Here is a 21,471-nt window from a genome sequence, read left to right as displayed (position 1 = left end):
TAAGATATTGTAAGAGAGAGGCCACATTGACATAACAGTTATCACAGTATACTGTTATAATTGTTCCATTTTATTATTGTCGTTAATTTCTTACGGTGCCTAATTTATAAATTCAACTTCATCACATGTTTACATAGGAAAAAACATAGTATGTATAGGGTTCAGTATACATAAGCATCCATTATGGGATCTTGGAACGTATCCTCCATGGATAAGGGGGTACTACTGTAATTATATCAAATTCTGAGCTATCTGGTTCATACTTCTGGGCTATTTTTGTAGTATTTGTGCTTGCTGCTGGTTTTCCCAATATATTTTTTCTGGATGGAGAAGTTGGAGGAATTAAGAAAATTAAGTGAAGGAGTGAAGGCTTTGGTTTCTGACCCACTCTACTGGTGATAATAATGACTAACAATTATATTGCAATATTCTTCCAAAAGTTATTACAGTCAGTTCTCAATATATCATTGTGAGGCAGGTGTTACTACCTTCATTTTCAGGTAAATAGGCAGGCTTAGCAAGACTCCCAGTGTCACTTAGGTAGTATCAGATTAGTCTTGATAAAAACCTTGGTTTGCCATGTCCAAGTCCTTGTTTATTCCATTGCACCAGCTGCCTCCCTAGCTGGTTGTATGTGTTGGAAAGCCCCCTTCCCTTACTGAGCCTCAGTTCCCTCATCTGAAAAATGTCCAGATGATCTCTTAGTTTCTTTCTAAATCTAAATTCTGTGACTCTGAGATTTTATTTCTACGTGTAATTGCACAGCTCTTTTAAAATCTGATTCAGATGTTCAAAGTCAAATTGTTAAAATTTTCCCTCTATTTTCAAGTAATGCCTGGAAACAGAACACTTTGGAAAAGAACTGGTTTTGTTAAGCAGAGTACCCTCGAAGTGTCTCCATTATACTTTTTTAAATGCAGTGAGAGGATTTTTCTCTCAGCTTATTTGAAAACTAACAATACAGTAGAAAATACAGCAACTTTTCCAGAAATGAAATCATTCAGAGTGAAATAAAAATAAATATGAAATATTTTACCACCAAGTAGTTAAATAAATAAAGCTTTCCAAAAAGAAAAGGCAAAACCTGGTCTTCAGTTTATTATTTACCTGGAAAATCCCTTTGTATGCATTATATGTATTATTCACATAAAAATGCCTCTAGGCCACACAGCCAACAGAGCAAGTGCGCTGTATGTGTTTCTTCTCCACAGGGCATTTTGTTTTCTCTTGAACTTTATTGATGGCCATATAGAGAAAACCTACTTTTGGTGTCACATGAAAAAACTACACAGAAAACTGTATTTGCACAGTCTTTTTTGGGTTTTATTTTGCTAAAAAGTAAAATCCACATGGGCAAAAAAAAGAAAAACATGCGAAATACTTTTGCACACCTCTAACACACTATATTCCACTTCTAAAATCGTAAAATTTTTAAAAAATCCCAAAGCAAAAGTACATGGGTTGAAAAGTTAACATTATAAAAGCTAGATTCCTAACACAAACACTGCAAATACAAGTCACTCAGGTGCAAAAAGTTAATGTTTATAAAGGTTAAATAAATGTCAGCAATAAGGAGACAAGATCCGTAGATCCAAAGTGTACTCCCCACCATGAACTATTAAAAACTGTTTGGTGTTGCAGGCCATCCATGATGTTAGCTTGAACTAGAAATGGCCTTAATCCTGATGCCATGCCAAACTTAAAAACACGGAGAGAACCATATTTAGAACTACCTCCTTTCCCCGCTACCTTTAAAACAATTTTTTGTTTGCTTGGTGTTTTGGTAAATAATAGAGTCCTTCAGAATCTACACTAACTCTGACTAGCTCTAGTTCTAATCCAATAAATGACTATGATGAAGTTCTACTTTGAGATATTTCACTTTTCTTTTTAATGATCACATACTTTTTAATGATTTTGTGTGTGTGTGTGTGTGTGTGTGTGTGTGTAAAGACCCTTTTTAAAAGATATTTTTGGAAACTTAACTCTAGGGAACTTTTCACCTTTCCTTATGACCAGTCCCTGATCATTTAATAGTTTTGGTTCTTTTCTTTTTAAAGAGAAAACCTGCTTAGAGCCTTTCTGTACAGTCAGCAACCTCCTTGTCCCTGCATTTTTTAACTTTCCAAAAATAGCAGAATGCTCCAAGGTACTTGTGTGCAACTCCTGAAAAATCTCCAGGCACTTCACACAGATTTTACCCCGCCTGGTGCTTTATATTCACTTTCTCACAGCACCAAGTTAAATAAGGGCCTGTGGCAGGAGCACATTTTGATCTGGTGGCTTTACCCTTGGAAAGAAACAGTCTTTTTGCTAGGGACACATCTAGCTGCTTCCTTCTCCCTTGGGGAAAAGGGACCTATGCAGGTAGAAAGGGACCTATGGCAGTCCTCTGGAAGCTCAGTTCTCAGACGAAAAAGTGTTCTAATGCATTCTCATAAAAGATTTCAAGCGTGCAAAGAGAAAATCCAAAACAGGAGTGAGAAGAGAGTAGCAGTAAGTTGGGAGAGTGCCTAACTATTGTGCTCAAGTGAGAAACATCCACTCAAACTGCTTACTTCAATGCCATGTTCAATGAGCATAATAACAGTGTTTCCTGAAAGGGAAAGAGACTATATATCATTTCCAACCTCAGAAACTAAAGCTTCTCTTTTTATCCCCGAACATCTTCAAAATGCTTACGTAACACATACTCACACTAATATTTTAAAAAAGTGAGAAGACCCAAGTCTATTACAGTAAATACTTAAATAATTGCTAGATCAACCCAGTTGATATATTTTCAAAATATTGGTCAAAATAGCAAATGAGTATATATCAGTCCATCTTTTCCTTCCAGCAGTCAACACAATGAATGATACATAACCAGTGTGCTATATTTAAAGGAACATATGAGAAGGATGGGGCTGATCTAAAGTGGGAGGTCCCGCCAATTCATGCATTTTGACTGAGGTTGGCAGAATTTAAGTTTCCTCTTCCCCACCCAGAGTTTGGGTATGTTCTCAGCCTATGCTGCCATCCTGTGTCAGACACTGTCTCTTCTTTTTCACAGGTCACTAAGCCTGTTGGTGAAGCAGTGCTGAGGAAGACTTCATAAGTGAGCATAGGACTGGGAGCAAAATATATGACTGGACATTCATGCTAACGAACCTCATAAAGCAAAACAAAGACCAAACAGAAGCCAGAGTCATTTCATAATCATTTCTCACACACAGCAAAGCAAAACTGGAAAAATCCAATTTCACTTTCCTGTAGCAATTCAAAAAGGAGGTAAGCCTTCTGGGACATTGGATATTTCGGTCTGAAAGAGGGCAGCTGTCAGCAGCATGAGCCAGAGCCCTCCCGGAAGCCAAGTCAATTGCCCATTGGCTCCCAGAAGACATCATTCTGCATGTCTGGGCTCCCTTTAGAATGTTCAACTCTGTTCAAGGACTGAAGTCTTGATGCTCGGAGGTAGCTCCCTGACACTAGTAATGGAATAATACTTCTTTTTTTGGTGAGGAAAGCCCCATTGATCTGAGCTAACAATCTCTCAACTCTGGCGCTAAAAATACCCTGCAGCACAGACTGTTTGGCACTTTATTTCACTTGTCAGAAGGGCTCTAGAGAATTCCACAGAATGCTTCAGATTCTCCCTGACTGCCCTGAGCTCGGTCCCTGCTCTGCTGACTTCGGGAAGTATATCACTTTGGGAAAGTTACTTTTTGTTTTTCACTTTTGAGTTCTTGGAATTCTGTCCTAAATGTCTGAAAGTACAATTCCAGTCTTGGATTAATTACTAACTTGGTTTAGGAATCTTCATTTGGCTTCTAGTCTGAACTATGCAAATACACAATCTGTGTATAGAAGAAAGGACTAAAATTATACTTCAAAAGAGCTCAGTTGCTTCCTGTCTTCCCTCTTTCCTCCAAAAAGAAACATCAGCCTTCTTGAATCCTTTGTTGCCAGAGGCAGGAGCAGCTCCTGCCTGTCCACATCAGGTGCCCCAGGCTCCCTACACATTGATGGCATGCGCGTGCTTCTTGCACAGGGGTTTGTCCTTCTTGGAGTAGAATGGCTGCCCCTCCAGATTCACATGGCATACCTGGGACAGAAAACAGACTGCTATGAGAAAGGGCCTTGCAGGCCATGAGGCAGGGGAACTTGAGCCAAAGATTTCAGTCACCTCTTTAAGAAAAAGCACTGTCACATGCAGATGGGAGGAAAGGCAACAGCTATCTCTCCCCACTATAAATCCTTAACAACTAAGATAGATCAGATGCATTAAATTATATAAAGTTTAAGCTTTCCAAAGAGGGACATGGAAGAAAACTCAAATTAAGTCAAATTAATTAAATTTAATGGAATAGAGAAAATATACACAATGACGACCAACTGATGCTATTCAAAAATTAACAAGGAATTAATACAAGTTCATAAGTCAATATCCACAGAGATGATCAACATCTAAAGAAAAACCATTAGTAAACTAACACATCAAAAAAATTATCCTTATTCATAATTAAAGGAAAAATAAAACCTTCATAAATACCACTAGAGACCTATTAACTTAGTAAAATTTTTAAAAAACCAAAAACAAAAAAGGCTCCAATAGCTTGTCACCTATAACTTTATATAACTATAGCTAAAAAGTGAAAAAAAAAAAAAGTAATCAAAAGTCAGCAATGCCAAAAGGGAATCAGGCCCACCTGTGCCTAGGGACACATGAATTATCTCAGTCCCCTATGGGGGGATATGGCAACAGTAAGAGGAGCCATAAAGATGTGCCTGCCCTGTACCCCAGTAATCCTACTCTGGAGAATTCTATCTTGCAGAAACTACTGCGCAGACAAGAAAGCAATGTGTGCTCAACTAAAAACAAGCCACTAAAATTTCTTTCAATAGGGATGACTAAATAAATGTTTATGGTACATTTTTCCAATGGAATGCCACCATGAAAAAGATAAACTGAATGTAGAAAATGAATGCAGGGAAAATATTACATAAAAAAAGAGGCAAAATGATATAATCCCATGGTAGCAACATACGGAGACATCACTGAAAGAAGGGAGCTAAGTAATACTCGTTGAGGTACTGTGGGTCAAGCAGCATGTCAGGTACTCTGTGTGCATGATCTCATTTGATCCTCACAGAAACCTCATGGGATAGGCATATTTTCTCCTTTTTCACAACTGAAAAAAGGAGGCTCAGGGAGCCCAAGTGTCTTGTTTAAGTCACAGACCCAGTAAGCTGTAAAGCTGGGAACCCATGTCCAGGTCTGCAGGACTCAATTCTAAGCTCATTTTCCCCACAGCCCACAGCAGAGAGGGGCTGTGTTTATTTGAAGTTGTTCTTGGTTTACAAACTTGTGTAGAAGCAGCCCTCCAAGTTTTTTAGCCTACCAATATGTAGGTATGGCCCTGGGAAGGCAATAATGCCAATGTGTCAGAGTCAACGGGGAAGTCACATTAGCTGGGGTTAGCGCCAGCCTCAGAGAAGGCAATGAGGATCTCTAACGGGGAGTCGAATTGAGGGCTACATCCAGGACACCAACATTGGCTAAAGAAGTGCAGGTGGAGTTCCCATGTATGGAGAGGCATGAGGATAGAGAAATCACCCTATTGAGATGAGCTTGAGTCAGTGAGCATGTCTCTACCCCAAGAGAACTGGAAAGAAAAGTGGCATCACGGTGGCCCCAAGTGTAAGGCTCTGATGGCCAGTTGAGGATGTTATACTTGGGATCACACAGAGATGCCAATGGACTCTGGAAGATCATGACATGAAAGTGTCTGAAAACATCCCAGGTGGATACAATCATGTTGAGTGTAACCAGGCTCTTGTGGTGGCCTCCAGCTGCTGATGACAACTTGGAGCCAAATATGAGAAGGTAGCACTCAAGAGTCAACTGAAGGTAGATTTCATGGGAGATAAAAAAGGCAGCTCTGGAGTGAGTTGGCAAGAAGTGGTCTGCAACACTGCTGGTTGCTTGGGAGAACTCTGAGTTGAGTCAGGCTAGGGAGCATTTTGGGGGCCCGAAAACCAAGGAGTCAGGAATGGCCAGAGCCTCAGAGGTGGCTCACTAATAAGATGGAGCTAAGGGCAGGAACTCTCATGGAGAGGTTGTGCTCAGTGTTTTGGGCCAGGAGACGGCAGGGAGGATGCAAGCTGGCTTCATGGTGGAGGAGGCCTCAGCACAAGGACACAGCAGGGATGACCCACTTTCCAAGCTCCAAGGTCTAGTAGCATCAGGGCCTGGCTGCGAAGGAGTAGAGGCCATGGACAGTGCTGACCAGAGAGTGGAAGGCAATGAAACAGGTCAGGTGCAGCAGCTCTTAGGACTGCCCACAGAAGTTGCACCGCCACCAGTCCCCTCCTGATACCCACACTGCTGTGGAAGGGCTAGAAACCAACTAAACTTGGAGGAAACAAGGGGCCAGTAAGACAGCTTTCTCTCAGTAATGTAAGACCCAAATTCTTTCCCTGGAACTCAAGTGCCTAAGGCAGACAGGAGCTGACCCACACTGCCCTTTCTAAGCCTTCATTTTATGTGCTTGAGACTTTAAGACGCTGTCTTGTTCTGTTTCTTATTTGCTTGTACATGTTAGCTTTGTTTTCCTTTCACGATTCTAAATTCCTTGAAGGTGGAGTTCTGGACTGCTCTTATACCCTGAAAACTTGGTAATTTGAATTAGCCTAAAGGAGGTGCTCTCCTAAGATATGAATGATGGAAAAATCGGCACTTCAACTGGAAGAGCTAGTCCTTATCTTCCTTTCTTACTAGTTTTTTTAAGTTATAGAAAAATATACACTAATAAAAATGACTTGGAAATATAAAGTGATAGAAAGAGGACCCAAAAAAGCCCTCAAAGTTTTCAAAAAATTAAAACTGTGTTTCACTTTGATATATCTTAATGGGACAGTGAGCATCACACAGGGCTAGACTGGGGGAAGACGTAATTGTTCTCCATTATTGATTCTCCAAAGGATGAAACCTGGATCTGCCTGGTTTCTTTGGGTGGATCCTTTGGGCAGCGCTATGGGTCTCTCACACCGGACTAGAATTTATTTGTAATCTCAGCCTAAACAGCCCTAAGCTTTACTGCTTCTTCTGGTCTCACTCTGAGGCCTGTGCTATTGTGACTCAGCCAAACACAGCGGGCCTGAAGGAGCAGACCCACACTCACCTTTGCCATGGTTACCTCTCCATGCGACACAGACTCTCATCAGCCTGTCCTAGGAGAACAGGTCTTCTGTGCCACTGTCTTCCCTGGACCTTCTCCAAGTCTCCTTCTAGAAGCTGGGTAACCAGACTTGCAGGCAGCATCTTAGGATCAGACAAGCCATGGCTTGAATGTAAGGGTCAGAGAGCCATATTCTCTGTCTTGCTTAGCTATGGCTCTATAGGGGACAACCCCAAAACCAGTATATTTATATCATTGTCCCTCTTTGGAGTAGAGGCCCTGCTGTATTTAAAGGACTGTGAAAGGCAACTAGAGAATCTATTTAGAGATCTGGAAAATCACTGTTAGGGATTGAATTGTGTCCCCCAAAATTCATGTTGAAGTCCCAACACCCAGTACTTCCAGATCACTCAGCACAGGGACACAGCAGTGATTTCATTTGGAAATAGGTCTTGGAAATGTAATCAAGATATAAGTTAAGATGAGATCATACTGGAGTAAGGTCGGCCCTTAATCAAATATGACCAGCATTCTTTATAAGAGAAGCACACAAAGACAGACACACACAGAAAGAAGGATGCCATGTGAAGACACAGACACACAGCAAGCAAACAGCCATGTGATGATGGAGCCAGAGACTAGAGTCATGCAGTTATAAGTGAAGAAACACTGAGGACTGCTGGCAAACACCAGAAGTTAGGAGAGAAAGGATGGCTCTGGTAACACCTTGGATTTGGACTTTTAGCCCCCAGAACTATGAAAGAATACATTTCTATTGTTAAGACATTAGTTTATGATACTTTGTTATGGCAGACCTAGCAGACTAATGCACAGAGCGAATAGAGTGCACCCCACTAATTGCAAGGGGGAAGTATAGAAATGAATTGTAAAATCTGAAGTATATTGCAGTAAACTTTATGACCTGGGATGTCCTAAGTCATAAGTCTATAAAAATTCTTCAAGTTTAAACATACAGATCTTTCATACATTCCCAAAATTTACCTTGATCAGCTCTGATAAAACTAAAGTAGTAGTAACACATTAATTTTCCCAAATAAAGTTTAGTCAATGACAGACTACCATTACAAGGCTTATCAGGAATGTCTATTTCCTAACTAATGCAGAATCTAAATGTCACTAGGCTCATTGCCATGTGCTCTCCCCAACCCAAAGCCCTTGAAAGGAAAATGCCAAACTCTTGTGGTAAAAATGGCCTGGTTGTTTAGCAGAAATAAATTACACATGGTTAACAGTTAATGTAGGGCTTATCTCCTGGCAACTACATACCAAGAACAAGAGCCTTGGAAAATGAAATGATATTCAGTCCTACTTTCCAAAGGTTGTATCAAAAGAAACTTTATCTCAGCTTTTCATGGGATTAGTCAATAAACTCCAATCTAGTGTTCCTGGTGAAAATTTAAGGGGAAACCCTTGAATCACCTCATTGTATCTAAAATAACTTGTAACTATAGGAAGTTACCCACCTCTCTTTAAATCCAAGCATCATTCACTGCTTCCACCTACTAAGAATAATGCCAGTGAGCAGATATGGGACACTCTGTTGTCCTTAATAAAATGGAGCGTAACAAGGCCATTCTGGTTTATAAAAATTATCAGTAATAAAATTTTGTTCAACAGTGACAAGGCATCATGGTACTTGCCAGCCTTTAAAAGTGATCAGAAATTTAGAATGCCAGAATTAAAAGGATGTACAGTGTTGGTCATCTGGCCCACTTGGTCCCTCCTGCCCCTTCTCAGAAAGTCAGACCCCAGGCTAAAAACATACAGCACAAATGAAGCAGGTGTCATGCCAGGTATGCCCCAGGGCTTCAATAAACTTGTCACCAGCCTCCACAGGGAAATCGCAGCCGTGACACTTGGTGCTGAACAGGTTGACATAGTCTGAAATGAAAGGCAGAGTGAGGACCTGCACCCAGGCAGGCTAGGAGGAGCGACCTGACCGTATCAACCCAATGTCAGGGCAACCCCTCAAGTCACTGGGCTAGGGCCACTGGGTGAAACCCAATTCGTTACTTGTCATCTTGCAGACAAAATATTCAGTTACAAGATTTTTCCCCCTTTTCCAGTAATTTGCACTTGTATTGTGCAGATTCAGGCTTAGTCACCATCCTGTGCTAGTTTGATTTGCAAACACTTTCTCACATTCTCATTAACTTTCTGCAGGGTGGTTTTCTCCTCTGTTTTTGTCATCTCTTATAGCCCAAACAAACTAATCACAGAAAAAAGGAAAACATGATATTTCTCAGCAGCTATGCTTATTTTAGATGAAAGAGAGCCCTTAACATTTTTAATGGTTATAGAAGCTCTTTGCAAGGTCATTCTTCTGTTATTGGGTATTTTTAAAATATTTTTTATTTTTATTGATTCCAGAGAGAGGGGAAGGGAAAGAAAAAGATAGGGAGAGAAACATTGATATGAGAGAGAAACATCAATAGGTTGCCTCTTGCATGCGCCCCAAGTAGGGACTGAACCTGGAACCCAAGCGTGTACCCTGACCAAGAATTGAACCTGTGACCTTTGGTTTGCAGAATGTCGCTCAACCAACTGAACTACACTAGCCAGGGCTCTGGGCATTTGTTTTAATAACAAATTTTCACTACTGGAAATAATATTTGAGCCACTTTGCTGGGACATATACCCCGCACCCTCCCCCAGCCAAGGAGATAGTAATACCAATATTATTTCTATAATGCTTTATAGTTTACTGAGCATTCTCACAAGGATGGTATTATTAACTGGTGTCTCAATGTCAAGGTCTTTGTACTCCCAGCACAGTGCCTGGCACACAAGTCAGCACCTAACACACGTGTTGAATGAATGAGTGAATGGATAAATCAGTAAATCAATAAATCAATGAATGAAATAAACCTTTGCAAAATCCCTCAGAGATTGAATTATCACTGTTTTTCTATTTTGTTTTGTTTTATTCTGTGGATGAAGAAACTGGAGATCAAAGAGGTGAAGGGCCTGGGCAGAGTCACAAGGCTGAGACACATGGCCAGGTCCTGGGCTTCACTACCACAAGAACTTTCCTCTCTGGGCCACAGGGGCAGCAATTCTACTGCTCAATATAGAACTGCTCCAGGTTTTTCTAAAAAAGCTCGATGGCTTTTATGAAGCCTTCATTTCCCCAGAAGTGTACTGGTCTCTCCACAGCTCCACCACAGTTGGCTTTTTCTTACAATGATTTTTCTGCTCAGGAGTGCTTATGGATAATAGGCCTGTTCACTGTCTTAGGCCACATGCTGAGAGGCAGAGTGCCATGGTGGTTATGAATTTGGGTTATGAAGAAAGAAAGAGCTGGGTTCAAATCCCAGCTCTATTATGAATTGTTCAAACCTGAGGCAAGCGGCCTGATTTCTCAGTGCCTCAACTTTCTCACCTATATAATGGGAATAACTACAGTACCTACCTCATGGAGTTTTTATACAGAATAAATAAGATAATGTATGTGAAGTACTTGGCACGAGTCCTCAAAATGTTGGCTCTTATTTTGAATGTCTTTATAAATGGTGAAAGGGGGGAAGGGAACTGATTTGAGTACCATGTGCCAATCCAATATTAGTGCTTTTCCATGTTTCTTGTTTAATCTTCACAGCAGCTCTGTGATAAAGCATTATTTCCATTTTATTTATTTTTTTTTATGTATGTTCACTTATTTGGGGGGGAGGAGGGGAGGGGGGGGAGAGAGAGAGAGAGAGAGAGACAATGATGTGAGAGAGAAACATCAATTGGTTGCCTTTTGCACATGCCCTGACTGGGGACCCAACCTGCAACCTAGGCATGTGCCCTGACCAGGAATTGAACCTGAGACCTTTTAGTCTGTGGGAGGATGCCCAACCAACTGAGCCACACTAGCCAGGGCATACTATTTATTCTCATTTTAAAGACAAGGAAACTGACGGTAGAGGTTCTATTATGCAAATAGTAAGGAGCCTAATGGACTCCAAATTTATCATCCTCTTTACATGACTTCATGCTGTCTACAGTTACCTATTTGCCACTGAGCTTTGATAAGTTACACCTCTTGCATTTTTCTAATGTATGGTTTCCCTTTTTGGGTGTAATTATAGTTTGACATGTAAATGCTTTTACATATATCACAGTCTGTGAACTTTGTTTCTGACAGACTACTTAATTTCTTCAGTAGGCAGAAATCCATCACCTCACCAGAGCTAAGAAAACATTATTCTGCTTCCTTTACGGAGTTACAGCAGGTTTATCATTCATTCTATGCTCTGTGGAGCTTATTAGTGTGGGATAGGAAATAGAGCTATAGGCCAACCCATCTCCACTGGAGGGCAAGCCCTGCACCCGACTCCTGACTTCTCTCTTCCTACTCCCAGTTGGTCTCCAGATGCTGTGGGCTCTCTCTTCCACCTCCATGCCTCTGTATGAACCATGACCTGGGCTTGGAAAACTCTCCTCACTTAGTCTATCTGAACCTCTATAATCCTTTGGGCCAGGCCCTTCTTCTGGGAGGTTGTCACCCACACTCCACCAAGAGATATGAGATGGCCTTCCAGAGTGCTTCTTGTGAGTTTCCCTTCCTCTTCATTCATTCGTTATCTCTTAACTGTCCACTTATGTGCTGGTATATCACATGATGATGGGTCTACTTGAGGTTTTTGTGGGTAGAGGTCCCTTCTTACATGCCCAGCTTCTTACACAGGAACTGGCACACATTTGATAGGTAAATGATGAATTGATAATGAAATGGCTCAAACAGCCTTATTAAATAGTAATTCCTTCTCCTGTTGTGAAACCTGTGTTTTTTCACAGATTAAGCTCTTACAGTGGCTTGATTTTACTTTTGGAATATCTAGCCTTTCCTACTGGTTGATTTTTCTGTTTTAGATTTGATTCTATATGATCTGGAGAATTGCCAATTTGCTTTAAAATTTGGTAGTACAGATCTGACTCTACTACATTAAAAAAAAAAACCCAAAAAACCCTGATATTTTTCATCATTTATTCTACAGAAGAACATAATAAGTATTGAATCAAGTTTGTATGTGGGCCTTTCCCACCAGAAGCATAATCTATTTCCTTGTATTTATTCTTTGCTTTATTTCTCCTATTAAGTCTTTATAATTTTCTTTGACTCCCTTCTGCCCTAAGTTGAATTCATACCCTGTATTTAATGGATTTTATTGCTCTTGTAAAAGGATTTCCTCCATGAAATCACAGATGCTCTGTGTTGAAAAAGGGCTTAGTGCTTTACCAGAGCAGTGGTTCTCAAAAATCTGGAGCGTTAATAAAAACACAGACGGCCGGGCCTCACCCCTCAGAATTTCTGATTCAACATATCTAGGGTGAGGCTGGAAGATACACTTTCTGATAGGTTCCCAGGCGATGTTAAAGCTGCTGGTCTTGGGACCACACTTGGATTCCCAAACTTAACTGAATATAGGCATCACCTGGGTGAGAGAGGGGCACCCCATGAAATTTCACTTATGGAGATTTGGGAATTTATGTTTTCTGTCTCTTTAAAGTTCCCCCAGGTGATTGTGATGCCCTGCAGGGCCCGGACACCGCTCCAATGCAGGCCAGTCTGGGAGGGTCTGACCCTCCCAACTGTCTTACCTGTATGCAAGATGTAATATATAAAAGGGTCAGCTCATCATTGCAGCCAACTAAAATCTTTTTGAGTCTGGATCCTATTGTTCTGTGCCTTCTTCCAAGTTGTTAATAAAAATGATGACAAAGTACTGCAATGTGAAATACTACTTCACACTCATTAGGATGATTGCTAACAGAAATAATAGTTAATAAATCAGAAAATAACAAATATGGGCAAAAAATGTAGAGCAGTTAGAATTCTGTACACTGTTGGTGGGGTGTAAAATAGGATAATAGGATGGAGGTTCCTCAAAAAGCAAAAAATAGGACTACCATATAACCCAGAAATTCTACCGCTGGGCATATACCCAAAAGAACTGAAAACAGGATCTTGAGGAGATATTTGCACACCTGCATTCATAGCAGCTCTGCTCACAATAATGAAGAAGTGAAAGCAACCTAAATGTCCATCAACCTTTTGTGGGGGCTTACTATGGAGAGGGCAGTAGTGATGGTTGGAATCTATCATTCTTTCGCAAACCTGAAACACAAATTATGGCTTATCTAAAATTATTAAAGTTATAACACTTTTAGCAGATTAATAATTGCAGTCACATTGGAAAAATAGCACTTTTCTTAATTACGAATAATCACCATATGTTCATAAGAAGAGAAAAAACAAGTGTTATCCTCTCTCTTTTACAGATATGGAAAGTGAGGCACAGTTATTAAGTGACTAAGTCATTCAATTAACTTCAGAGCTGGAAAGAGACTTTACCAGCATACAAAAATCCAAGAAATCGCTTTTATAATTTATTGTTGGGGGGAAATTTTTCATTTTGTTTTGCTTTTCTCCTTGAAGAACTAAAATGTTTTCTCCTCTCTGATTTTAAAGTAAACTAACTTATTGTGTTTCTCTTTTTGCCCTCAAATGTGCTACTCGGTCACTGTAACTCTGTCTTCATAATCAGCATGCTTGCTTTTCCCTCCTCTACTTAGTTCTGATTTTCTATTTCTATTGTCTTAACCACTATGTCAATGTTACCTTTTGTTGGAAGCTGCCTCAAGTCCTTTTCTAAAAGAAGCAGGCTGTGAATAAACAAGCGAGTGAGTGGGTGAGTGAAGGACTAGTTAGCCCAGATACTCTACTCTTTATAATAGAGTGCTTTGTCTTCAGAATTTATGAGAATTTCCTCCAAGTTTTAAGACAACATATAGCATTTTGGGAGGCAGAGAAACTCTGAATTCAGACAGGGAGATTATAGGACCCTGAAGGAACACTGTAAGAGCAGGGAGAGGAACTTCAAGTATTTGATGCTTTACACAACTTTCTCTGCCTTAATCCTCACTATAACTCTGTGAGGCAGGTGGGAAAAGTGAGGCTCAGAGAAGTGCAATGGCTCACTCAAGGTTGCAAAGTCAACCTTGAGGTGGAGCCTGGAAGAGAACCCAGAATAAAGTACAGAGCCAAAGCCTTTTCAGACTAGATATTCTGGTCTCCAAATCAAAATCATCTGAAAGCTTTCCCACACCACTACAAGATGACAGTTTGTGTCCCACATATTTGGTGAAGGGAAGGGAACAGAGATTGAATGTATAAAAAAACAAGCTCCTCTCTCACGCCCCCAACCCTTCCATCCACCCACCCACACCTGCCCCTGGGAAAGCTACAACCCAATGGTCAGGGGAGATAGTTTAATGAACTTCCTCTGTGCAATATTGGCGCGATTCTGCCACTTGGAGCCTCCTAATGGTTTCATGTGAATTGGCCTAGGCAGAAAGTGAGGGGATGAGGTGTGGGGGGCCTCCCACCAGGTCAACAGCCCTACCTTTCTCACAGTAGGGCTCCCCATCTTCCATGTGGAAGAGGCTATTCCCAAAGGGCTTCTTGCAGGCTGCACAGATGAAGCAAGTGGTGTGCCACGTCTGTTTCAGGGCATGCATCACTTCCTGAGGGAAAGAGCTTTGGTTCAGAGAGAAAGGTCCAGGGGCAGGGGAGCTGGGCTTGCCTTCCCCACCAGACCCTGGCCAAGGCCAGAGCATCCCATCTGGGAGCACGGCAGGAGAGCCCAGGTAGCAGGCCTTGGATGCTCCAAGGAAAGGCCCTCAAAGGAGGGGTTCCTACTCATTCAGCACTTGCTGGGTGCCAGGTTCTGAGAGTGCTTATGTAACTGAGATGCTTCACACTCCCATCAAACCTGGAAGGGAGGTACTGCTTGATACTGCCATTTTACCAAGGGGTATCCAGGATCAAGGCTGCATTCAGGTCCATGGTAAGGTCAGGCTATGAAGCCATTACTTGCTTTGCAGAAGCTCTACCACCACTTCAAGCTGTGTAGCCCAAGCATGTAATCATCTTTCACTGCAAGTTCATTTGCTCCCTAGTTCATTGGTGGCAAACTAATTTCCTTCCAGAATAGAAATGGAGTTGCCCCCTCTATTAGCAGCAACTTCTCAGCTTTCTTGGGAGAGGGGGAAAGATTGGTTGGAGAAAATACAAGGGTCAGAGAAGGATGCAGCCTGCCCACTTACCCCCATGATTTTGGTGTTGCACTTGGCACAGGTTGGGGCAAAGAACTGCTCATAACACCGCTCACAGTAAACGTTGTTCTGCTCCTCCACAAAGCATACGTCTGCCAGGGAGGACTTGCAGTAGGCACAGTTGAACTCTTCTGGGTGCCAGGAGCGGCCCATAGCTACCAGAAAGGGGCCCCTGGGAAGCAGAGAACAGCACCTACTAAGGCAGCCCCAAAAGCTTGAGATCCCCAAGAATGCCCATACTTTGACCCTATGATCCTGATTTTTGTGATTGTTCTAATGAAATAATGTAAAATTCAGATAAAGCTCCTTGCAGAAAGATGTTTATTGTTGCATGGCTTACAATAGAGAACTGGGAAGTGACTCAAACATCTGCCATAGGGGATGGGGTTAAACATATTATGGACTATCTATTCAATTGACTACTGATGATTACAACAGGAAGAGCAATGATGATGGGGCTGATAGCTAACATTTACTAAGTGCTTCCTCTGTGTGAGGCACTGGTCAAGAAGAAATCTGTATTTGTTGACTTAATTCTCACAATAATCCTGTGAGGTCGTTACTACTATGATACCCACTTTCAGATAAGGAAACTGAGGCACAGAGAGGTTAAGTAAGTTGTTCCAGGTCATAGGCCTAGTATGGCAGTCCCAGAACACAAACCTGGGGAGTCTAGGTCCACATTAGTAGTCAGAAGAGTGGGACTATGAGGAATGTTTTATATTTTAATTTTTCTTTCCAAATTTTCTAGTTCTTCTCTGAGATGTGTTACTTTATTTTTAAGTAAAAGTATATTTTTCATATATATGTAAGCTTCCTGTCCTCCTGACATACACACATTCTGTAAACATACTATATTCAAATAAGCACCACATATCATCCTGGCTTCTAAGTTTGAAATGACTTATTTTCATTATTGTGGCAGGTGCCCACCAAAGCCCTGAGCAGCACAGGCCTGTCTGTGGAAAGACCCAGAAGCAACCCTAAAGGAAAACTTGGTCAAAACCAGCACTGTCAGCCAGCTTGCAATATGCCCAATTAACCTACTGACAATAAGACCTGCCATTCTCAGAACGAAGCCTTAGGCCAAGGGGAAGATCCTGGCATCAGGTACCACACTGGGAGCCTCACCCACTTACCTCACGGAATCCTCCCAACTTCCCAGAGAAGTGGGTGTCACACAGGGATGGAAGCCAAAGCTCAGAGAGGGTCAGACCAGATGTTGGCCCAAAGGGCCCTGAGGCTGCCCTGCATGCATACAGCCTTCTCCCTATACCTGCCCTCCCATTCCCCAGCCCTACTATAGGGCTCAGACAGTAGGCAAGCAACCTGCACCCCCACCCTTCCAGCACCCCCACCCTTCCAGCACCCCAGCACAGGGCCACAGTTGGACCATACCGGATGACATTGTTGCAGTGGCCACAGAGCGGGGTCCGGCTGCTGGCTGGGAAGCGCTCAGCCCTTTGGAAGGTACCCCTAGCAAGAGGGGACACCTGGGAACCTGGGGTATAGGCAGGGGTCCCTCCAGGCAGAGACTGCTTGCTGAGGGTGGTGGTGCTCTTGCCAGGGGCAAACTTCTGAGAAAAGTTGTCATCTGTCACCCAAGGGGGGCGGCTGGCAGATTCAGTAGGGCCTCCACTGTAGGCCACTGATGAAGCAGGGTTATAGCTTGGGGCAGGTGATGGGGTATAGGCTGGTGCTGGAGAGGGGGAGTAGGTGGGGGCAGGGGAGGGGGAGAAGGTAGGGGCAGGGGAGGGAGTATAGGCAGGGGCAGGGGAGGGGGTATAGGCAGGGGCAGGGGAGGGGTTATAGGGAGTTGGACTGTAATTGGCCCCCGGGGATGGGCTGTAGGTAGATGCAGGCACTGCAAACCAAAAAGATCCAAAGAAAATGTGTCAGGAATTCACTCCCCCCAACTTCCCACACCCCCACCCCCAGCCAGAGAAAGGCAACTTTAATATTAGAGTAGGACAGTTCCAATTTTTACCCTAAGAGACACAATCCTGAGCTTCTTGATGTCCTGGATTTGAAATTGCAGCTGGAGCCAAGGGAGATAAGAGCCCTGGGAGAAGAGCCCCAGAAGCTCAGAGCCTGGATGAGGCTGGGAAAGGGACAGAGCCATAAATATCTACAGCTGCAAGGGGGGCGAGGGAGGGGGCTTGCTGGGCCTTGGCTGCCAGAGGTCTGCAGAAAGCAGGGAGTGGAGGTAGGGTGCTAGGCCAGGCTTCTGTCTGGGTCCCCTGTGCCCAGAAGAGTGTGGGAGTGGGTCAGCTTGACCTTGATTGGAAGATGCTTCAGGTGCACTCTGACCTGTGATTCGACATCTGAAATGCCTTGGTTGCATGCGTTTGCTGAACTTGGACCTAGTCCAGTCTTTGGGACAAAGTAAATGACAGGGCAGAAGGTTCTCAGGTTTGGGTTCAGGATTAGCTACAATTGTTTTCCTGAAAAACATCTGGGCTCGATTTTTCCATCTCAGTTTGATTAGGGTGGGGGTCTTGAAGGAGTCACTCAGAGGGAGCCTGGGACAGAGATGCTAAGGTGACACAGTCCAGGTCTAGCTGCCTTTGGGGCACCTGTGCTCTCCCGTGTCACTTTGGTAGAAAGTGAGAGTGGGTCCAAGTGACCACAGAGGTTACCAAGGAAGTCACTGCCCCACTTCTGGAACCCCCTCCTCTAGTTCACAGAGAGCTAAAAACCTTTTTGGGATAACAACACAAAGGAGCATTGAAACTGCTCACCCAAAGCCCTCAGAGGCCTGGACCCTCAAAACCCAGGTATCTTAGTGCTCTGGTGCCTCCACTGTAGAACCACACTGTCCTGCACATACCAGCCAGCCAGCCGGCCTCCTTTTCTGGTGAGGAAGTTTCCAGATGCCACCTCAACTCAGTTTGTTCTGGAGAGGTTTCATTCTCCCACCCTGGAGAGCATGTCAGAGCAGCCTCCTCCCTATTCCTGAGCCTGGTCTGGGTGGATGGACTGTGCTGAGGTGTACTGACCCACCAGGGTCCAACCTACAAAGTAAGGCTTTTCTCAGGGCTAAAAGCCATGGGCTGGCCTCTGGTCACTCCCACCTGTTCCCCCTCGACCACCTTGAGTGGCTTGTGGTCCGCTGCTCCAATTCTGTACCTTCCACTCTCAGATGACTGGCTCTTCAGAGCTGGGTATCCTGGAAACCTTTGTACTGGGGGTGGGGAGGGACCAGACCTGTGTTATGGAAAGCTGAGGGGGTAAAACCCTCCACAACCCTCTGCCCTGGAGCCACTTGGGAGCAATGCTGGCCTCATACTCAAGGAATCTTGTTCCCACTTACCGAGGAGGTAGACTAGACACATAACAGATCATCTTTGTTAGTCCTGTTTACAGTTGAGGTCACTGAGGCTCAGACAGAGCCAGTAAATGGTAAGGCGAGTCTCCAAAACCATTCTATCACCCCAAGCTGCCTCTGTAAAGAGCACAAGTCCAATTTCCATAAAATCTTGGTGTACCATATGATCAAGGAGTAACTGTCAGTATGGAGAAGGACTCATCCTCTGGTATGTAGCACAGCCTTTAGGAGCACAGCTCTACTGTATCCTGGTTATGTGTTCCTGGAAAAGTTCCTTAATATTTCTGGTCCTGAATTTCCTTGTCTAAAAATGGCAATAATAATTCCTAGTATCTTACAGTGTTATTATGAGGATTAAGTAGCTGGCATGGTATATGTGTCACTAAATTAGTGAGAATGATGGGGACTGGTGACTGCTGGGTCTCAGGGTCAGGATGAACTGTCAGCTCATCTCATAGCCTGGTGGTCACCTGAGGGAGCCAAGCCCAGGTAGACTGCGGGATGCAGGGGGCAGGAGTGGGAGATGTGGCGCCCTGAAGTCAGATAACCTGAGGCTGAGTCTACTCACCAGTTGTGCAACGCAAGACACCACTGCCTGCCTCACAGGAAGTGGTAGGCAGCGACCAGTGACATACTGCATTCATTTTGTAAATTTGAAAAGTCCAAATTCAAGGTGTTGTCACTCTTCATAACACCCCTGCATAGCTTCCAAGTGCCCAGAGCAGAGAATCTCAAAGTGCCGGGGACAAGGGGGATGGGGGGAAATGCCTCAAGGGACCAGTTGTGGAGAAGATGATCTAGCAGAACTTCAGGGCAGACTCACTCCTCTGTCATATATAACAGGGTTCTATGCAAGATTTTGTGTTCTTTTTTTGTAAGGTGAGGGAATCTCTGCTACAAGGATTTAAAACAGAAGCTCTAATCCTTTGCTTTCCCATGTGGCTGTTGAGAGCTTGAAATGTGGCTCATCTGAATTGAGAAGTGCTATCAGGATAAAACAAACACCAGATTTTGAAGAGTTAGTATGAGAAAAGAATATAAAATATCTCATTAATAATTATTTTGTATTGGCTATATATTGAAATGATAGTGTGAATATACTGTGTTAAATAAAATAGAGAGGACTTCTGGTCAAGATAGCGACATAAGTAAACATGGCTCACCTCCCCACACAACCACATCAAAATTACAACTAAACTGCAGAACAACCATCACTGAGAACTATCAGAAATTGAGTTGAATAGAAGTCTGACAACTACAGAATTAATGAAATCACATCCATCCACACTGGTCAGAGGGGCAGGGATGTGGAATGGGCTAGTCCCACATCCATGTGTGGTAGATAAAAATTGAGGAGGGATATCTTGGGAACAAGGAGTCCCAGCCCCACACCAAGCCCCCCAGCCCAGGGCTCAAGTGCCAGGAAGATAAGTCTCTATAACTTCTGGTTGCAAAAATCAGCGGGGATTGAGACAGCAGAAGAAACTGCTGGAGTCTCAAGCAGTTCCTCTTAAATAACCCACACATGGACTTACTCAGACTCACTCCCTCTGAGCTCAAGCACCAGGGGAGCAGCTTGAACGGCACCAGGGGCATACAGGGAGGAACTGAAGTGTAGGGCATCAAAGCAAGAGCTGAGGGACAGCTTTCTACCAGACAGAAAAGCAGGCAGAGGCCATTGTCCCTTCTCTGAACCTTCCCGCAACAGAGCCATAGAGCCAGCAGGTGGCTGCCATATCTGAGACTCCATCAACCTGATGAACACTCTTTGCCCTGCATTGGAGATCCCCTGAGGCTCCATTCCACCCAAGCCTACCCAAGCTGTTCACAATGACTTTTCCATATGAATGGCACGTCTTGACTCATGCTTCACAACTCCCTAAATCCTCTCAAACAAACAACAACTGGATTCAGTGAGCCCCAGCCCCCATTTCTTTTGCTAAGTGGACCCAGGCCCAGCACTACCTGCAGTCAGCCTAGATAAACAGTTTTGCTCTTCCTGGGAACCTCCAAGCCCAGCACAAACAGCAGCCATCTCATATTGCTTTATAGCTCATGCAGGCTGGTCCAGAGCAAAACACAGGTAGAGGCTGACCTTGGCCTGCACCACCAGGAAAACCCCAGAGCCTGCACACTCAGCAGACAGCTACAGACCATGTCCAAGCACCACCACCCTGCCCCTGCACAGCTGATCCTCCATGGAGGGCACAGGGTAGTGGTCTGTGGTCACAGCCAGTTCTTGTAGCTGATTGGCATGGGTAAATTCTTCCCATTGACCTGCTAACAGCAATCAAGGCATAACTATAAGAGGAGGGTGTCCTCAGCTCACAGGAAGGGCACACCTTGAGTACTCAGCTTGGGGGAGGCTGTGCCACTGTACCCTATAGGACACCTATTACATTAGGCCACACTACCAAGACAGGGAGTCATAGCGGCTCTACCTAATACATAGAAACAAACACAGGGAGGCTGCCAAAATGAGAAGACAAAGAAACATGGCCCAAATGAAAGAACAGATCAAAACTCCAGAAAAAGAACTAAACGAAATGGAGATAAGCAATCTGTCAGATGCGGAGTTCAAAACAATGGTTATAAGGATGCTCAAGGAACTTAGTGAGGACCTCAATAACATAAAAAAAAAAAAAAAAAAAAAAAATCCAGTCAGGAATGAAGGATACGCTAATTGAAATAAAGAACAATTTACAGGGAAGCAACAGTAGAGTGGATGAAGCCAAGAATCAAATCAATGATTTGGAACATAAGAAAGCAAAAAACAACCAATCAGAACAAGAAGAAGAAAAAAGAATCCAAAAAAAAAAAAAATGAGGATAGTGTAAGCAGCCTCTGGGACAACTTGAA

At 43.3% G+C, this 21,471-nt stretch overlaps 1 protein-coding gene across 2 annotated transcripts in view; it reads right to left on the bottom strand.

Moving 5' to 3' along the window:
* Positions 1-1,087: 1,087 nt before the first annotated feature.
* LDB3 (LIM domain binding 3) overlaps positions 1,088-21,471 on the bottom strand; it is a 62,727-nt gene continuing 42,343 nt past the window's right edge. For both annotated transcript variants that reach the window (XM_054580471.1, XM_054580473.1), the window contains exons 10-14: positions 16,683-17,148; positions 15,276-15,456; positions 14,573-14,693; positions 8,947-9,062; positions 1,088-4,084 (exon numbers count right to left, since the gene is read on the bottom strand). In XM_054580471.1, the coding sequence (XP_054436446.1) occupies positions 3,995-4,084; positions 8,947-9,062; positions 14,573-14,693; positions 15,276-15,456; positions 16,683-17,148 (974 nt within the window). In that variant the 3' untranslated portion in view covers positions 1,088-3,994. The remainder of the gene's footprint in view (positions 4,085-8,946; positions 9,063-14,572; positions 14,694-15,275; positions 15,457-16,682; positions 17,149-21,471) is intronic.

Source organism: Pteronotus mesoamericanus, unplaced genomic scaffold, assembly GCF_021234165.1.
Source record: "Pteronotus mesoamericanus isolate MK-2021 breed Mesoamerican mustached bat unplaced genomic scaffold, CSHL_Meso_final contig_59, whole genome shotgun sequence".
Classification (NCBI taxonomy): Eukaryota; Metazoa; Chordata; class Mammalia; order Chiroptera; family Mormoopidae; genus Pteronotus; species Pteronotus mesoamericanus.
The sequence above is the reverse complement of the archived record's forward strand: the minus strand, read 5'-3'. Positions and strand labels throughout refer to the sequence as shown.